General features: G+C 49.0%; 1 protein-coding gene across 1 annotated transcript in view; it reads right to left on the bottom strand.

Annotated features, from left to right (window-relative positions):
* zfp91 (ZFP91 zinc finger protein, atypical E3 ubiquitin ligase) overlaps positions 1-20,796 on the bottom strand; it is a 121,804-nt gene that overhangs the window by 42,560 nt on the left and 58,448 nt on the right. The window contains exon 4 of the mRNA XM_063036731.1: positions 19,734-20,060. Within this exon, the coding sequence (XP_062892801.1) occupies positions 19,734-20,060 (327 nt within the window). The remainder of the gene's footprint in view (positions 1-19,733; positions 20,061-20,796) is intronic.

Consider the following 20,796-nt stretch of genomic DNA (forward strand, 5'->3'; position numbering starts at 1 on the left):
TGATTCTGATTCAAGGCAGAGCTCGATAGATTCTTGATTGGATGAAGCATCAAAGGGTATGGGGAGAAGGCCGGGGAGTGGGGCTGAGGAAGAAAAATTAAGGATCAGTCATGATTGGCGGAGCAGACTCGATGGGCCAAATGGCCGAATTCAGCTCCTATGTCTTGTGGTACACATTGTCCCAATAGTAATATCTACAACTGGTGTCACCCCAAAGGCACTACACAATAGCATTAAACAAACAGGCCTACACGGTCATATTTATGTACATCTCCAGAAAGCCGCAGTACTAAAACACCAGTAGAATCTCCCAGAAGTCAGAATCATACCAGGTTTATCATCACCGGCATGTGTCGTGACATTTGTTAACTTAGCAGCAGCAGTTCAATGCAATACATAATCTGGAAGAGAAAAAACAAAATAAAATAATAATAGAAGGAAATCTATTACAGTATATTGAATAGATTAAAAATCGTGCAAAAAACAGAAATATTATATATTAATGAGGTAGTGTTCACGGATTCAATGTCCATTTAGGAATCGGACGGCAGAGGGGAAGAAGCTGTTCCTGAATCGCTGAGTGTGTGCCTTCAGGCCTCTGTACCTCCTACCTGATGGTAACAGTGAGGAAAGGGCATGTCCTGGGTGCTGGAGGTCCTTAATAATGGATGCTGCCTAGCAATTGAGAAATGAGCAAGCTCGGCTGTACCCGTACCTCTCAGGTTTTACTGGCTGGAGCTGAGAAAAACCCGATAATAATAATGAATAAAATGGCAGAAGAGATGAAGAAACAAAATTGAAGCCTTAAGAGCAGGAATAGACCACAGACTGGAGTATGAAGTGGTTAACCCAAGCAAGAGAGTTCAGAGAAAAGCTACGGAAAAACTTAGTAAACATAAGGTCCATTCAAGATACGATCAACTGAAGAAAAGCATCGGACCACAGCTCTCAGTGATTTAAGTGCTCATCCGGGTACTTAAATATTATAAGAGTTTTGAACTCCATTCCCCTCCGAAACAGTGCATTCCAGATTATAGCCACTCTCTGGATCAAAAAATACGAGAAAAAATAAATACACACAAAATAATAACATAGAAACATAGAAAATAGGTGCAGGAGTAGGCCATTCGGCCCTTCGAGCCTGCACCGCCATTTATTATGATCATGGCTGATCATCCAACTCAGAACCCAGCCTTCCCTCCATACCCCCTGACCCCTGTAGCCACAAGGGCCATATCTAACTTCCTTTTAAACATAGCTAATGAACTGGCCTCAACCGTTTGCTGTGGCAGAGAATTCCACAGATTCACCACTCTCTGTGTGAAGAAGTTTTTCCTAATCTCGGTCCTAAAAGGCTTCCCTTCTATCCTCAAACTGTGACCCCTCGTTCTGGACTTCCCCAACATCGGGAACAATCTTCCTGTATCTAGCCTGTCCAATCCCTTTAGGATCTTATACGTTTCAATCAGATCCCCCCTCAATCTTCTAAATTCCAACGAGTACAAGCCCAGTTCATCCAGTCTTTCTTCATATGAAAGACCTGCCATCCCAGGAATCAATCTGGTGAACCTTCTTTGTACTCCCTCTATGGCAAGGATATCTTTCCTCAGATTAGGGGACCAAAACTGCACACAATACTCCAGGTGTGGTCTCACCAAGGCCTTGTACAACTGCAGTAGTACCTCCCTGCTCCTGTACTCGAATCCTCTCGCTATAAATGCCAGCATACCGTTCGCCTTTTTCACCGCCTGCTGTACCTGCATGCCCACTTTCAATGACTGGTGTATAATGACACCCAGGTCTCGTTGCACCCTCCCCTTTTCCTAATCGGCCACCATTCAGATAATAATCTGTTTTCCTATTTTTGCCACCAAAGTGGATAACTTCACATTTATCCACATTAAATTGCATCTGCCATGAGTTTGCCCACTCACCCAACCTATCCAAGTCACCCTGCATCCTCTTAGCATCCTAACAAGTAAATACAGTGGATTCCAGTTAATTGGGACACATTAGGACCAGTACATTTTGGCCCAATTAAGCACTTGCCCCAATTAGCTGAAGTTTCATAGAAATGGTTGAAAAGTATTAAAAAAGATAAATTACCATTTAACTGAGTAGAATTTATGTATTTAAATGAAATTTTGAACAAGTTAGAACACCACCACTACTTCCACAGTACTATAGTTCTCGGCAGACCCGTGTGTCGTCGGGGGAGCTGGAATATCTACGGCTCTGTGCCCAGATCTTCAGGCGCAGAGCTCGAAAAAAGTGACTAACCGGCTTTTAACATGGTAAACCGGCGAGTTGTCTGTTATGCCTCCCCGCTCGCTGTGAAAACGGAGACACCTCTTTCTCCCTTATTAGGGAGCGAGAGAGAGAGAGCCTGCGGTATGTCGAGTGCCAGGCGAAACGCAAAGTCTGTGAGGTAACTGCAAGTCTGTGTCTTTGCGATTGCTTTGCTCATGCTTGAGTGCTCGGTGGTGGGTGCGGATGATTTTTTTGGAGGGATTGTTGCTTGCTGCCACTTGCGCGTGGGAGGGAGGGGAGCTGGGGGGGGACTTTGGGGTTCTAACATTTAACGGTCGTTCATTCTTTGGGGCACTCCTCTGTTTTTGTAGATGGTTGCGAAGTAAAAGCATTTCAGGATGTATATTGTGTGGGCACGTGGCCAAGTGGTTAAGGCATTGGACTAGCGATCTGAAGGTCGTGAGTTCGAGCCCCAGCACAGGCAACGTGTTGTGTCCCTGAGCAAGGCACTTAATCACCCAGTGCTCTGCGACGACACCGGTGCCAAGCTAGATGGGTCCTAATGCCCTTCCCTTGGACAACATCGGTGTCGTGGAGAGGGGAGACTTGCAGCATGGGCAACTGCCGGTCTCCCACACAACCTCGCCCAGGCCTGCGCCCTGGAGGGTGAAGACTTTCCAGGCGCAGACCCATGGTCTCGCATGACTAACGGATTGTACACACTTCCCTGACATTAAATGTACCTTTGACAGCTGAATTCGTTCCTAATAGTATTCGATGGAGGGATTCATCTGTGTTCTTACGATTGCCCGCAAATGATCAAAATCAACGCGGGTACCTAGTGTAGGTAACGGGCGGCCTTCATACAACGCTCAGGACAATTGCATCCTCCAAATCTCCATTTTAATTTGAACGTCCAAGATGTTTGAAGATAACCTTCGAACTCTCCTTGGCTGCTGACTTGTTGAAGGAGTGAAGCCGTTTCATTTTTCACTCCCGGCCACCTCTGGCACCTCGCCGCCTAAATACGCGAAGCCGCGGTGAGCGAAACAGTTCCGGAATTGTCTCGCTGCTTATTTCTCGCTGACGTATCGGCGGCAAGAGAAAAAAAGAATCCACCGCCTCTTGAACAAGAGCACACATCACCGACGCCATTTAAAAACGGAACGATCAAAGTGTGGCGTCGTGCCTGGCCGCCACGCAAGTGCATGCGACTGGCGCCAGCTGGAAAATACTCAGCAACAGGCTCCTGCCCCATCTGAGCGGCAGAGCGTCCCAAATAAGTGAAGGGAATCCCGGCCATTTTCTCAGCGAAGTTTTTGTTCTTTAGGGGCTATCTGAAACAAATGGCTGATTCGATGGTCCAGTTAACTGGAATCCACTGTAATGAACCTGAAATCAACCGTAGAGTCCTCGAAGTCCAAGCCACAGGTTGAGGGATCAGTTCATCAGAGTTTAGATTAGATTAAGAGGACACGCAGTCCTTTTTTTTGTCATTTAGTAATGCACGCATTACGAAATGATACAATATTCCTCCGGTGTGGTATCATAGAAACACAGGACAGACCAAGACTGAAAAACTAACAAAAACCACATAATTATAACATATAGTTTCAACAGTGCAACCATACCATGACTTGATGAAGGACAGTCTGTGAGCACAGTAAAAAAGTTCAAAGTCATTCGAAAGTCCCACATCTCTCGCAGACGGGAGAAGGAAGAAAACTCTCCCTGCAATGCCCAACCACAGTCCGACTCTGAGGCATCCGATAAGTCCGACTCTGAGGCATCCGATAAGTTCGAGCTCCAACCAGCCCTCCGACACCGAGTACCAAGCACCATCTCTGCCGAACGCTTCGACCTCAGCCTCGGTCGCTAACAGCAGGCAAAGCCGGGGATTTTGGGGCCTTCCCTCTGGAGATTCTCCATCGCACAGTAGCAGCGGCAGCGAACCGGGCATTTCAGAAATTTCTCCAGGGATTCCTCTGTGCCTTCTCACGTCTGTCTCCATCAAATCAGAATTGTGCACAGCATCCTACTTACAAATACCGATATTATTTCACCGGAGAGCTGCGTGCGCTGCATCGTGCTGCCATCATCTCCTCCCGCTTCTGAGGTGAAGTTGTCCACGCTGGTTCAGGAGCCTGATGACAGAAGGGTAATAACTGCTGGTGACAGGACAATTGCGTCCTGGACAACTGTGTCCCGGTCATTGGCGTCCCTGGATATTTGCGTCCCAATATATGTACATTTCGTAATTACGTCTTTGGTTCGGTACATTTTGTGCTTTCTGTCTCCAACGACGAACACTACTCCCCATTGCTGAGACAGGGGTCATTTCTGCCATTGAAAATTCATCACGTTTTAACGAAGTTGTTCCAATGAGATCTCTTGTTGGCTCTTGTGAAGATATTGCAGTTTCCTTCAACTCTAAAATGGATTATTTTGCTCTAATTGTAGCAGTAGAAGAACCACAGTTATGCTCATTGATTCCTTTTGTTATTACACCGCTCTCGGTATGAACTCCTGCTTTGCAGGATCATACCACACACCCCCAGTAAGTTTCTGTGCCCGTAGCATTTTTCTTATGATAGTGATAGATATAACTTCAGTCGCCAACAAGTACAAACGTATGTTTCCACCTTTGCTTGATTTCAAGAACTGTGACAGAGCTTAGTTTCTGCAAAAAAAAAGTAAAATTAAAGCCAAATTGTCATAGGAAGCACGTGGGGGTTTGTTTATAAGTAGCTCAGTCGCAAACGAGGCACCCCTCATTTGCCTACAATTGCCCTAATTGATTAGACGGCTGCTTTTTGAGCTGAGATAAGAGGCTTAGCATATACAACACGGGGCTTGTTACCCAGTAATTGTCACGTTTAGTGGGATGAAAAAAAAACGGACGCAAAGGTCTGGGGACGCGATGACCGGGACACAATCGTCCAGGACGCAAATACCCGAGTACCATAACTGCTCCCAAACCCAAGTCTCCTGTCCCTCCTTCCCGCTGGCAGCAGTGAGAAGAGGGTGCGGCCTGGGCGGTGGCTGCCCCTTGTCGACGGCCGCTGCTTTCTGGGGATTGCTGGCTTGCGTGCCAGGGCCGTGAAGCAACCAGTCAGGGTACACTCTGCCCCGTGCAGAAACACACCTCCGCCACTGATTACTCCCAACGCCAGTGGCCCACAGGGCCGCGCCTTCCGCTCACGGCCAGACCCTGCTCTCGTTTGCGGGTGATGGCACCGCAGTGGGGCCCGTTCTGAAAGAACGGCGAGTTGGAGTACCGGGAGGAGACAAAGAGCTGAGCGACAAGGTGCAGTAAGACCATAAGTTATAGGAGCAGAGGTCGGCCACTTGGCCGATCCAGTCTGCGCTGCCGTTCAATCATGGGCTGATCCAATTCTTCCAGTCATTCCCACTCCCCTGCCTTCACCTTACACCCTTTGATGTCCAGGCTAATCAAGAAACTATCTATCCCTGCCTTAAATACCATTCAGGGCCCCAGACAGTCCTTCCAGGTGAGGCGACAATTCACCTGTGAGTCGGCTGGGGTGATATACTGCGTCCGGTGCTCCCGATGTGGCCTTCTATATATTGGTGAGACCCGACGCAGACTGGGAGATTGTTTCGTTGAACACCTATGCTCTGTCCGCCAGAGAAAGCAGGATCTCCCAGTGGCCAGAAATTGTAATTCCACGTCCCATTCCCATTCTGATATGTCTATCCACGGCCTCCTCTACTGTCAAGATGAAGCCACACTCAGGTTGGAGGAGCAACACCTTATATTCCGTCTGGGTAGCCTCCAACCTGATGGCATGAACATCGACTTCTCTAACTTCCGCTAACGCCCCACCTCCCCCTCGTACCCTATCTGTTATTGCACATCCTCTGGGCTTCCCCTCTCCCTTTTCCTTCTCCCTGGGCCTCCTGTCCCATGATCCTCTCATATCCCCTTTGCCAATCAACTGTCCAGCTCTTGGCTCCATCCCTCCCCCTCCTGTCTTCTCCTATCATTTCGGATCTCCCCCCACCCCCTCCCACTTTCAAATCTCTTACTAACTCTTCCTTCAGTTAGTCCTGACGAAGGGTCTCGGCCTGAAATGTCGACTGTACCTCTTCCTATAGATGCTGCCTGGCCTGCTGCGTTCCACCAGCAACTTTGATGTGTGTTGCTTAAATACACCTAATGTCTTGGTATCCACAGCCACTCATGGCAACAAATTCCACAGATTTTGTACACTCTGACTAAAATAAATTCTCTGCATGTTTGACTTAAATGGACGTCCTTCAATCCTGAAGTCGTGCCCTCTTGTCCTAGACTCCCCTGCTATGGGAAATAACTTTGCCATATCTAATCCATTCAAGCCTTTTAACATTCAGAATGTTTCTATGAGATTCCCCCTCATTCTCCTGAACTCCAGGGAATACAGCCCAAGGACTGCCAGACGATCCTCATATGGTAACCCTTTTATTCCTGGTAGCAACAACCTCAGTGTCGCCCAAACCGACCAGCTGGACTTCAGGAAGAGTGGCTGCTGTTGGCCAGAAGAAACTGCAGTCTGATCAAGGGCAGGGGAAGCAGACAAGCCAGTTGTCCTTGTTTCCCCTCATTTTGCGGACCCTGAATTGGGTTCTTGCTCATGGAGGATCTAATCAGAGCAACTGAAAGTGGACACAGGAAGCTTCAGGTCATGACCTGCGAAACCTGAGACCATTCTCAAACAGGCAGCCATCTGTTACGTGAAGGGTGTGGGCTCTCGACTCTGGGACAAGCTAATCAGAGCAATATACCCGAGACCTCTCTCAGAGGAGTAGCTAATTTTTACGCAAAATGCCAGACCTGCAATCGGTAATCTCGTTACACTCTGTCTGGGTTGCCTCATTTAACTGGTTTGGACCAAACAGAGTGTAAAAACACAAATGCACAAGGCTGGGGTGGGTAGAGCCATGAAACAGTGTTGGCTGTAGAGTTGTTGTACAGTTGGCTTACTGTACAATGCCCAGTAAGAAGGTGACCCAGGTGGGTCAGGTGCCCTTGAGCCGATGGGATGGAAATCCAATGGTACAATTGATGAGGAAGAATAGAAGACTTAGGAGCTCCGAAAACGCAGGGGTGATAACTCTCCAGCAACCAGAGACCGATCATCACGGATAAGGTAGACCCCACGGACATGTGGACATCGAGACCACGAGGAACGCCTGGCCAGCAAAGACTCCTTTCCCGGGTAATATCCTTTTCTCTTCATTGACGATTCATGGAAGGTCAGGGATTCTATAGGGAGATGGTTTGTGAACCCAACGTGGTTTGTAGTTGAAATAATAAGAGTTACTTGTCGGTAAGTACAGGTTCTCTGTGCCTCGCTGGTCATTATTACAAGGGGTTACAGGAGCAATGTGTGGTTAAGTGCCTTGCTCAAGGACACAACACGCCACCTTGGCTGAGGCTCGAACTCACGACCTTCAGATCACGAGTCCGACGCCTGAACCACCTGGCCACACGCCAAGTTGTAATACTGCCCACGCACTTCTGTTCATACCAGTGGTGCTGACGGTGACAACAATGACCGTTTTAAGTTCTTGGGAGCGAACATCGGCAGCGGCCCGCCCTGGTCCAGCCACCTAGATGCCGCGGCCAACCTCCGATTCCTCCATCTCCTCAGGAGGCTGCGGAAATCCAGCAAGGCCCCGCTGACCCTCAGCTATCTTTCATCAGTGCACATAAATCAGCATCACGGCCTGGGACCGACATTCCCTCTGATCTGTCACGACTAGTGTGCACGAAGATCTTGCCCCGCGCAATTTCCTTTTTTTTTTGCCCAGTGACGACAAGGTGGGCGCAGTATCAATCAGGAAGTTCTGGAATCTGCAGACATGATCGCAAGCTCCACGCGGTCGGCACCGTCCGCGCCAGCAGCCGGGAAAGGGGAAAACGCGGCTGCGCACGATCGTGAAGCAAACTGGACGTGCCGACGAGGTCGGGGGGGGGTGCGACAGACTTTTCTGCGCAGCTTCAACCCCGTTGTGCGCTGGCCGCAAACGGCGCGCGTGTGCACGCACAGGCTCGAGAGGAAGCATCGCTGGGTACGGCAGCGGCTCTACCTGTGAGCGCAAAAAACTCCTTATAAGAGTATGGGACAGCGCCTGGTACAATTAAGATGGACATGACCTCACAATCTACCTCATCATGACCTCACAATCCACCTCATCATGACCTCACAATCCACCTCATCTTGACCTCACAATCCACCTCATCTTGACCTCACAATCCACCTCATCATGACCTCACAATCCACCTCATCATGACCTCACAATCCACCTCATCTTGACCTCACAATCTACCTCATCTTGACCTCACAATCTACCTTATTATGACCTCACACCTTATTGTCTGCCTGCACCACAAGTGTGACACTTCATTCTGGACTCTTCCTCCTTCACCTGTCCCTGCCTCGATCGCACCGCGTTATGAAGGGTACATCGGGCAAGTTTTCCCCCACTGTACCTCCCAGCGGTAGACCAATCTGCCATTTCGGTGAGAGGGGGGCAAGTTTAAAGGAGATGCTCAGAGCAAGTTTTGTTTGTTGAAGAGATTGCTGGGTGCTTGGGATGTTCTGCCCAAGATGGTGGTGGAGGGGTTTAAGATGTTCTCAGATCGGCACATGAGCGTCCCGGGAAGAGAGGGATGTGGGCTTCGTGTAGGCGTGAGGGAATGGTTGTGGAGGCAGCTCAGTGCATCACAGAAACCAGCCACCCTTCTGAGGACTCTGTCTATATTTCACTCAAGCAGCCAGCTAACCGGAGACCCCCCCCACCCACCCCGGATAATTCCCACTTCCCTCCCTCCCCTTTTCCCGTCGAGCAGAAGATATAAACGCATTGGGCTCAATGACAGCTTCAACGCTGCTGTTATAAGACTACATGATGCAAAAATACTAAATAAACTCATTAAAAGGGCTGGATCCGGCCTGGGCTACGACACGGACTCGTCTGAGTTAGTGGCAGAGAGGAGGTCACTAAACAAACTGTGGACAATCTAGCACGTGATCGACTGAACAAGCGGTGGGGCACCCTTTCGAACGGGCTCTTTCCGCTCCGCTGTCACAAGGATCGGTACAGAAAACCTTCCCTACCCAGGCATGTACAACAGCTCATCACCGTGTGACAGGAGAAGGCACATCGTAGTACGGCAGCAAACAAGAGAAAACCTGCAGACGCTGGAAATCGGAGCAACAGGCACAAAATGCTGGAGGAACTCCGCAGGCCCGGCAGCATCTGTGGAGATGAATGAGCAGCCGAAGGGTCTCGGCCCAAAACGTCGACTGTTTCCTCTTTTCCACAGGTGCTGCCTGGCCTGCTGAGCTCCTCCAGCATTGTGTGTGTGTGTGTGTTGCATAGTGCAACAGTCTCTGTTTTATTATTTTGTACATTATTATCGCACAGTATTGCACACTGTTAAATTATGATTGCTTAAACGAACGCGATACGTTCCTAAGTCTGTCTTTAAGTCGGATTTGTACGCAAGTCCGGAACAGGTACATACTTGCAGCACGTACATCGACACTCGCTGCTTCACCTTACACTTTAATATTACGTAAATTTGCCCTCACTTGGAAACGACTGAACCAACCCCGACTTGCAACAAATTCTTCATCACAGAGCGAAATAAACATGAGATGGGAATTATCGATCTGTAATTTTAACTCGTTTACAGCGTCCGTCAACGGATTCAGTAGCAGCCACGGGCGGCAGGTCCTGAGCTCCCCCGGGTCCTTAATTCCACCTGCACAGAGACAGGTTAAATGGGAGAAGTGGGGTCGGTACTGACTGGAAAAGGTGGGGGGGGGGGCGGTCAGGGTGAATCTTGCTAAGAAAAATTTAAGCCAAATATGAAGCGACACACTCAACGTAGTGTTAACGGCAACGTGATCCGACTTAAAGTGGTGGACGGCCTTCTCCTTCCTCCGTTCGTAAGTCGGATGTTCATAACTCGGGGACTGCCTCTATTATTATTTTGTACTTCATATTGTTATAATTATTATTATTGCTAAGTGCGTTTTTCAATGCGGCTGCAATTAAATAATTTCCCACGGGATCAATGATTACTATTAATATGATCAATGTTAAAACAATTAATATTAATATGATCAATATTAATATGATGAACATCAATACAGTTAATACTATGATTAATATTGATATGATCAATATAAATTATTATTTTTGAACAGTTCCCTAGTAAGATGGACTCCTGACCTCACAATCTACCTTATTATGATCTTGCACCCGACTGCCTGCCTGCACTGCACTTTCACAGTAACTGTTAACACTTCATTCCGTGCTCGGTTCTTGTTTCTCGTTTCCTGCCTCTCACCTCAATGGACTGTCGAATGAACTGATCTGTATGGATAGTATGGCAAGACGAGCTTTTCCACTCCATCCGGACACGTGACAAACCAGTACCAATTTCATCGAACATTGAAAACATAGAATAGTACAGCACAGTACAGGCCCTTCGGCCCACAATGTTGTGCCGACCCTCAAACCCTGCCTCTCATATAACGCCCCCCCACTTTAAATTCCTCCATATATCTGTCGAGTAGTCTCTTAAACTTCACTAGTGTATCTGCCTCCACCACTGACTCAGGCAGTGCATTCCACGCACCAATCACTCTCTGAGTGAAAAACCTTCCTCTAATATCCCCCTTGAACTTCCCACCCCGATCTTAAAGCCATGTCCTCTTGTATTGAGCAGTGGTGCCCTGGGGAAGAGGCGCTGGCTGTCCACTCTATCTATTCCTCTTAATATCTTGTATACCTCTATCATGTCTCCTCTCATCCTCCTTCTCTCCAAAGAGTAAACCCTAGCTCCCTTAATCTCTGATCGTAATCCATATTCTCTAAACCAGGCAGCATCCTGGTAAATCTCCTCTGTACCTTTCCAATGCTTCCACATCCTTCCTATAGTGAGGTGACCAGAACTGGACACAGTACTCCAACTGTGGCCTAACCAGAGTTTTATAGAGCTGCACCATTACATCGTGACTCTTAAACTCTATCCCTCGACTTATGAAAGCTAACACCCCATAAGTTTTCTTAACTACCCTATCCACCTGTGAGGCAACTTACAGGGATCTAAGGACATGTACCCTCAGATCCCTCTGCTCCTCCACACTAGCAAGTATCCTGCCATTTACTTTGTACTCATTCGTAAGGCCAGTGATGTTGTGGGGATGGAACTGGACTCTCTGACGGTGGTGTCTGACAAGAGGATGCTGTCCAAATTGCATGCCATCTTGGACAATGTCTCCCATCCACTACATAATGTACTGGTTGGGCACAGGAGTACATTCAGCCAGAGACTCATTCCACCGAGATGCAACACAGAGCGTCATAGGAAGTCATTCCTGCCTGTGGCCATCAAACTTTACAACTCCTCCCTTGGAGGGTCAGACACCCTGAGCCAATAGGCTGGTCCTGGGCTTATTTCATGGCATAATTTACATATTATTATTTAACTATTTATGGTTTTATTACAATTTAATTATTTATGGTGCAACTGTAACGAAAACCAATTTCCCCGGGGATCAATAAAGTATGACTATGACTATGTACTCTGCCTTGGAGTTTGTCCTTCCAAAGTGTACCACCTCACACTTCTCCGGGTTGAACTCCATCTGCCACTTCTCAGCCCACTTTTGCATCTTATCAATGTCTCTCTGCAATCTTTGAGAATCCTCTACACTATCTACAACACCACCAACCTTTGTGTCGTCTGCAAACTTGCCAACTCACCCTTCTACCCCCACATCCAGGTCGTTAATAAAAATCACGAAAAGTAGAGGTCCCAGAACAGATCCTTGTGGGACACCACTAGTCACAATCCTCCAATCTGAATGTACTCCCTCCACCACCACCCTCTGCCTTCTGCAGGCCAGCCAATTCTGAATCCACCTGGCCAAACTTCCCTGGATCCCATGCCTTCTGACTTTCTGAATAAGCCTACCATGTGGAACCTTGTCAAATGCCTTACTAAAATCCATATAGATCACATCCACTGCACTACCCTCATCTATATGCCTGGTCACCTCCTCAAATGCTTTACTAAAATCCATATAGAAATTCATTTCAAGAGGACGATAATATAACAGAAAGGATGTAAAGTGGGGGCTTTTTGAAGCGCTGGTGAGGACTTGCTTGGAGTTCTGTGAGCAGTTTGGGGCCCCTTATCTCAGAAAGGATGTGCGGAACCCACAGAGGGTTCAAAGGAGGTTGACAAAAACCATGCGTCTGAGGTCTGTCTCGGCTCCTGTATTCGCTAGAACTCAGAAGAATGAGGGGCGACCTCATTGAAACCTATCGAATGGTGAAACGCACAGATCGAGTGGATGTCGGGAGGATTTTTCCAATGATGGGAGAGTCTAAGATCAGGGGACACAGACTCAAGACTGACTCTAGAAGGGAGATGAGGAGGATTTTTTTTTTAGCCAGAGACTGGTAAATCCGGAATATATTGCCACAGGCAGCTCTGGGGGCCGAGCCTTTCTGTGTATTTAAGGCAGAGATTCATGATTCGCCAGAACATGAAGGGATACGGAGAGAAGGCAGGGGACTCGGGGCTGAGGGGAGAATTGGATCAGCCACGATGAAATGGCGGAGGTGGCTAGATGGGCCAAATGGCCTAATTCTGCTCCTACACCTTCTGATTAGATAGTCTAGCTCCAATAGATCCTTTTCTTTGAAGATGAGTCCTAAAATTACTCACAATATTCCAAGTGCAGTCTGACAGTGTGTTAAAAAAACCTTAGCATTGCATCCGTGCCTTTGTCTTCTCTTCCTCACTAACTGAATGCTAACTTCGCATCTACCACCACAACTTACTGCCGACTCAACCTGCAAATTAACCTTTAGGGAATCCTGCACAAGGACACCCAAGACCCTTTGAGGCTCCGATTGTCTTTTTTTTTTTTGAATTTGCCCCCTTCCCCCATTTAGAAAATAACCAACCCTTTCACTTCTGCTAAAGTGCCCGACACTGTATTGCATCTGCCACCTCTCCCCCCACCCCACCCCAACCCCTCCAATTGTCCTGGTGTGTCTACGTCCTTCTCCAACGTCTCTACGTCCTCAGCACTGCCTGCCCTTCCACCTGTCTTCGTATGGTCCGTAAGCATGGCTACAATTCCGTCATCCAATTTAGTGACGTACAACGCGAGCAGTCAAGGGCAGCCGACCAGAAAATGCCTCTTTTATTCCCACTCTTTGCCTTCTGCCTGCCAATCGATCTTCTATCTGTGCTAGTACCTTTTCTGTAATACCATTGATCTTCTCCTCGTCATCTCCTGGTTGAACCGAACCTGTCTTATGCCCACGCCAACTAGGGTATCTCCCAGACTAGACTTGGGCGCAGCCTTCTGGAACGCAACTGATGAAGTATTTCCTTCGCTTTCTAGCAATTACGAGCTTTTGGCTGCGGATGCTTCGCAGGGCAATATCCGGGGGTAACAGATGTCTCAAGGCCGGGATTCTCCTTCTGCTGGCCCTCTGCCTGATCCCGGCCGCCCTATGGGGCAGAGGGAGGAGCCGCGGGAGCATCCAGCCCCGCTGCCCCTCGCGGCTGAACGACGCCTCCTTCCTGATGCGGCCCGCCAGCCGGTGCGACGACGGGGCCCCCTTCCTGGTCGTCCTGGTCACCAGCTCCCCGGATCAGTTCGAGTCACGCTCGGCCATCCGCCAAATCTGAGCGAGTGAGCGGTGGTTTGGCGAGGCCAGGGCCGTCACCTATTTCCTGCTGGGACACGGGCGGGAGCGGCAAGACTGGATTGAGAGGGAGGGTCCAGATCCCTGTGCTCCTCCACACTACCAAGTATCCTGCCATTTACGTTGTACTCTGCCTTGGAGTTTGTCCTTCCAAAGTGTACCACCTCACACTTCTCCGGGTTGAACTCCATCTGCCATTTCTCAGCCCACTTTTGCATCGTATCAATGTCTCTCTGCAATAGATATAGAATAGATAGACATAACGTTCCCTGCCCAAGTCAGCCTCCAGTCCTTGAGTGGTGGAACGACAGGCTGGATTCCGTGCATCTGCGCACTGCTGGGAGACTGCACCATCGACTGCTGGACATTACCACTCAGGGTCTTGGACTGTGTATGTGCTTTTTTTTTAAAAAAGTGAATATGCTCCTTTGCTTGCTATTTTGAATTGTGTTACTTGCTATTTTGAATTGTGCGACTCGCCATTTGTAAGGTTTGGCACCTTGTCCCCAGAGGAACACCATCTCATTCAGCTGTAATCCATGTGTGGTAGGAATGATAATTAATCTTGGTTTGATTGATTTTAGGAACAGCTTCCTCTCCACCGCCATCAGATTTGCAGGCAGTCCATGAACACTGACGCACTATTTTGACTCTCTTTTTGCAATACGTGTGCTTCTTATTGCTATGGACGGTATGTTTTATGCATTAGGGTAGTGGGGTGGAGACGAGTCTCCACCAAAGGAGAGGTGCAAGGTGCTCCTTCTATCTGCTGGCCTGCAGGTCATCCTTGGGCAAGGTGCAGCACCGGCTTAGCCCCCGATCAGGGTCACGTGAAAGCCGGTGCACATCACAGGCCCTGGCTATGCGACCACTGGCGCCAGGCAGACAATCTCCGAGGAGCATCGATAATGGCTGGTGGTGGGGGGGGGGGGGGAGGGCTCCCGTCTTGGAGAGACAACGTCCAGAAGGCGGCAACGGCAAATCCGCTTCTGTGGAATACCTGCCAAGAACGGTCGTGGTCAGGGGACCACCATCGCCTGCGTCACGTCACGAACGATTTTGTGCACTGCACTGTGCTACTGCCCCAACAGCACACACTTCACGACGTCTGTCAGTGTGAATAAACCTGCAGGGTTGATTAAACTTCTGCAAGGACCACGGGCACACAAAAATGGCACCTCAGCCATGCTCTCCTCTCACTGCTGCCATCAGGAAGGAGGCGGAAGATAAAATCAGAAGTCAAACTTTTGATCCTCGATTTGGCTTTGAGAAAAGGTGGAGTTCTTTTGCCCGCTACTATCATCTGATTTGAGTTAATTAAGGTGGTTCCCTTCTGATTCTTGTTTAAATAGATTTGAGTGGGCGGATTGATGTTTTTCTTTTATGGAAGTTTGTATGGCGTATAGCTCCAGGGTTGTGCTCCCAATGTTTTTTTTTTGTGGTTTTTTTTTTGTGGTAGGGTTTTTTTTTGTTTTGGTTAGTAAGGGTTCTTTTTGCCTTCTGTTTTCCAAAAAAAAAGCTTTAACATTTTACATTTTCTTATTATTATCGATATATTGTTTAGCTTTGTTAATCAGTTATTTGATAATTTAATTTCCCATTGTACATATTGAAATGTTGACTTGATTACTTTAATGTTCTTTTGCTGATCTTCAATAATAATTAATAAAAAAGATTTAAAAATGAAGGAAGGCGGTCGAGGAGCCTCAGACCACACAACTCCAGGTTCAGGACCAGTTATTACCCACCAACAATCTGGCTCCTGGACCAGTGTGGGTAACTCCACTCGCCTCAGTTCTGATCCGATTCCACAACCGATTTGCTCACTTTCAAGGACGCATTTTCAGTATTATTTGTTGATAAGTTCGATTGCGGGGTCAACCACTTTGGAAGGGAAAACTGGAAGATCAGATTACTATTTAAATGGCAAAAGATTGCAGCCTGCTGCTGTGCAGAGGGACTTGGGAGTGCTTGTGCATGAATCGCAAGAGATTGGTTTGCAGGTGCAGAAGGCTATCAAGGCAAAGGGGATGCTGGCTTTCATTGCTAGAGGGATTGAATTCAAGAGCAGGGAGGTTATGCTGCAGCTGTACAGGGTACTGGTGAGGCCACACCTGGAGTACTGTGTGCAGTTCTGGTCTCCATACTTGAGGAAGGATAAACTGGCTTTGGAGGCGGTGCAGAGGAGGTTCACCAGGTTGATTCCAGGGATGAGGGGGTTAACCTATGAGAAGAGATCGAGTCACCTGGGACTGTACTCTCTGGAATTCAGAAGAATGAGAGGAGATCTTATAGAAACATATTAAATTATGAATTGTTTCCACTGGTACGAGACTGGAACTAGGGGACACGAACACAAGATTCAGGGGAGTAGATTTAGGACGGAGATGAGGAGGAACTGCTTTTCCCAGAGCGTGGTGATTCTGTGGAAATCTTTGCCCAATGAAGCAGTGGAGGCTGCCTCAGTAAATATACTTAAGACAAGGTTGGATAGATTTTTGCACGGTCCGGGAATTAAGAGTTACGGAGAAAAAGGCAGGTAGTTGGAGATGAGTCCATGGCCATATCAGCCACGATCTTATTGAATGGGGAGCAGGCTTGACTGGCCAGAAGGCTGATTCTTGCTCCTATTTCTTATCTTTTTATGAGCCGGTGTGGATAACTCCACTCACCTCAGTTCTGAACTGATTCTACAACCTGCAAGACTCACTTTCAAAGACACCACAACTCACCTGCCTACTCGGTACCATTCACTATTTGATTTTTATTTGCACAGTTTGTCTTCTTTTGCTCATTGGTTGTTTGTCGGTCTTCGTGTGTAGTTTTCCATTGATTATATTGTATCTCTCTATTCCAGCGTTCCCCAACCACTGGGCTGCGGACCAGTATTGGGCCGCAAAGCATGTGCTACCGGGCCGCGAGGGAACGATACCAGTCAGCTGCACCTTTCCTCATTCCCTGTCACGCACTGTTGAACATGGAAACATAGAAAATAGGTGCAGGAGTAGGCCATTTGGCCCTTCGAGCCTGCACCGCCATTTATTATGATCATGGCTGATCATCCAACTCAGAACCCCACCCCAGCCTTCCCTCCATACCCCCTGACCCCCGTAGCCACAAGGGCCATATCTAACTCCCTCTTAAACGTAGCCAATGAACTGGCCTCAACTGTTTCCTGTGGCAGAGAATTCCACAGATTCACCACCCTCTGTGTGAAGAAGTTTTTCCTAATCTCGGTCCTAAAAGGCTTCCCCTCTATCCTCAAGCTGTGACCCCTCGTTCTGGACTTCCCCAACATCGGGAACAATCTTCCTGCATCTAGCCTGTCCAATCCCTTTAGGATCTTATACGTTTCAATCAGATCCCCCCTCAATCTTCTAAATTCCAACGAGTACAAGCCCAGTTCATCCAGAACTTGAACATAAGGTTGCCAAGTGTCCCTTATTTGCCGGGACATCCCGTATATTGGGCTAAATTGGTTTGTCCCATACGGGACCGCCCTTGTCCCATATTTCCCCTGCGTTCCTATGAAACCTTTCGTGCCGAAATGGCGTGAAACGAAGAAGCAATTACCATTAATTTATATGGGAAAACTTTTCGAGCTTTCCCAGACCCAAAAAATAACCTAACAAATCATACCAAATCACACATAAAACTGAAAATAAACAACACTAACATACAGTAAAAGCAGGAATGATATGATAAATACTCAGCCTATATAAAGTAGAAATAATGTATGTACAGTATAGTCGGGAAGATGAAGGCAAAACCGATTAGTGGGAAAAAAATTCAGCAGGTATGTGCATGCACACATCACATGCTCACATCACACGCACACACAGATGCCCGCGCAAGGCTTCATGGTCATGGTAGTCTTTCCTGGGAATAAACACAAGTGTCCCTTATTTGACTGCTACTTTTGTCCCTTATTTGGGAGTGAGAAAGTTGGCGACCCCAACTGTAAAAGACATGTTGAGGCGAGTTTAACCCGATTTGAATACCCCCCTGGTCGGCCGGTCCACAAGAATATTGTCAATATTAAACCGGTCCGTGGTGCAAAAAAGGTTGGTGACCCCTGTTCTATTCTACCGTGAATGCCCAAAAGAAATTGAATCTCAAGGTAGTGTGTGGGGACGTACACACGGTGGCCACTTTATGAGGTACACCTGTGCACCTGCTCGTTAATGCAAACATTGCTGATCAGCCAATCACGTGGCAGCAACTGAGCATAAAAGCACGCGGACAAGGTCAAGAGGTTCAGTGGTTGTTCAGACCAAACGTCAGAACGGGGGAAGAAATGTGGTCAGGGGAGTGGAGCTCAGGGACGATGGAGCCTAACGGCGACTCCTTTGCCTGCATCTTCAGAAGCAGCTCTATTTGTACCTTTAATATCTCTCTTTTTCTTTTCCCCTTTTCAGGGTTCTTTTGAAGACCCTGACCTGGAGTTACACGCCGACTTCAGTTCTTTGCGGGAATGGGACCCGCTTTCAGGACCTCATGACCGGTCACTTTTCCATACACCAAGGACGCGGCCTGGAAGACGACCGCGCCTTCAGGACGCCAGATTTTCATGGTTCTGGAGGTGGGTGGATTTGAGGGCGGTGCCACCGCCCGATCTTTCATGGGAGTAAACGGAAGATCGAAAGCAGCGAGCTGGCTGCCCAGAGACCCGAGTTCTTTGGGCACAGAGCTCGGAAGAAGCGACGCAACGGACTTTTAACACCGTAAATCGGCAAACACGAGGATACCTGCAGATGCTGGAATTTCAAGCAACACACATAAAAATTGCTGGTGAACGCAGCAGGCCCGGCAGCGCCTCTAGGAAGAGGTACAGTCGACGTTTCGGGCCGAGCAAGTTGCTTTGTTATGTCTCCCCTCTCGCTGTGAAACGGGAACACCTCATTTTCCCCTTATTAGGGAAAAAAAGAGAGAGAGAGCCTCTGGTTATGTCGAAATACCGGGCGAACGAGTCGTCTTTGGGGTACTGCAAGTCTGTGTCTTTAGTGATGATTTGCTGCACGCTTGAGTGCTTGGTGGAGGGTGCAGATGCTTTCTTTGCTGGGTGGGGGTAGGGGGAGGTCGTTGCTTTGCTGCTGCTTATTCGTGGGAGGGGGGAGTTGGGCAGGGGGCTTTGCGGTTCTAACATTTAACCGTCGTTCATTCTTTGGGGCACTCTCATGTTTTCGTGGATGCTCACGAAGAAGAATAATTTCAGCATGTATATTGTACACATTTCTCTGAAGTTAACTGTACCTACTGAATTGAAACGCGGGCTCAGTGACTGACTGTCGGCGCCAGATGGGGTGGTTTGAGTACCTCATAAACTGACCGATCTGCTGGGACCTTCATGCACAACGGTCTCTGGAGATTACAGAGGACGGTGCGAAAAGCAGAAAAGAAACGCCCGTCGAGAGGCAGTTCTGTGGGCAAAAACGCCTTGTGAATGAGAGGGGTCGGGGGGGAGAAAGGCCAGGCTGCTTCAAGCCGACAGGAAAGCAATCGTAACTCTAATATCGGCGCGTTACAACAGTGGTGTGTGGAAAAGCATCTCTGAACACAAATGTTGAACGTTTGCAAAGGATTTGCAGGGGACCGCACCGGGTTCCACTCCTGTAACTAATAGAGTGGCCTTGAGTACACGTACTTAGCAATAAATTTGAATTTCGACGCCGATTCTCTGCTTGCTGGGGCTGTCTCACTGACCTCTCCCTCCCCTCCGTCCCCTCACTCACCCTCCAGCGAGATGCTGCTGTCCTGCCCCTGGGGTGCCTCGCAGATGGACTCGCAGATCAGCTGCATGGTCTCCGCCTCCGCCCCGCTGGCCGCGGTCGTGGCGGGGCCCGGGGCCTTCCCCTCCCCGTCGGGAGGTGGGAAGCCCGAGGGCGAGGCCTTCTCCCAGTAGTGGGTCTCCCACCGGGTCACGGGCACCCCTGCCGTCTCCGGGTCGGGTTCCGCCGGCTCGCTGTCGCCGTCCTTCCCCCGCCACCGGCCGCGGCCCGGTCTCGTCTTGATCAGCACCATGGGTGCCGGGTGCAACGTCTGCAGGTCTGGAAGGGGATCTGCAGGGAGAGAGAGTGAGAGAAGGAAAGAGACACACACACACACATAGAGTGAGGGGGGAGAAGAGGGGGAGAGAGCGGGGGGGGAGAGCAGACGGTCGCTGATAGGGGCTGTCAGGAGAGCGTGAGGGAGTTAATAACTGGTCTCTATGGAGAAAGGGAAGGAGAGAGAGAGAGAGAGTGTGTGTGTGTGTGTGTGTGTGTGTGTGTGTGTGTGTGTGTGTGTCTGTGTGTGTGTCAGATGGGGGGGGGGGAGACCACGAAGGAGTGAGCGACTCCGGGAGTGACAGGCTCCGAGTGGAGAGATGTAGGAACGCAGCCTGACGATAACAGGGTTGTCTGGGGGTGGGTGGGGTGGAAGAGAAAGGGACGGAACGACCGAGTCAGAGAGTGACAGGCGGGCTTTGGGCGGAGAACGCGAGGGACGGAGGCAATTGGTGTCGGGGGCAGCGAGTGAGTGAGGGGTTCTGTGCGGAGAGAGAGACAGGTAGACACTGAGGGGCTGTGGGGAGAGAGGGAGGGAGTGGTCAGGTCAGAGACCTATGGGTGGGGGTGGGGGACACTGAGCAGGGAGGGGGTCGGAGTAAGCTGGACTGCAAGACGAGCTGTCAGGGCACGGGGGAGGGAGCCAGGGTGACGGGGGGCTCCGTGCAGAGAGGGATATTCAGTTCGAGAGAGGCTGAAAGGAGAGGGGGGAGTGAGTTAATTTATGAATGTCCGGCTCTCTGGAGGTGGG

This window comes from Mobula hypostoma, chromosome 31 (assembly GCF_963921235.1).
Source record: "Mobula hypostoma chromosome 31, sMobHyp1.1, whole genome shotgun sequence".
NCBI classification, from domain to species: Eukaryota; Metazoa; Chordata; class Chondrichthyes; order Myliobatiformes; family Myliobatidae; genus Mobula; species Mobula hypostoma.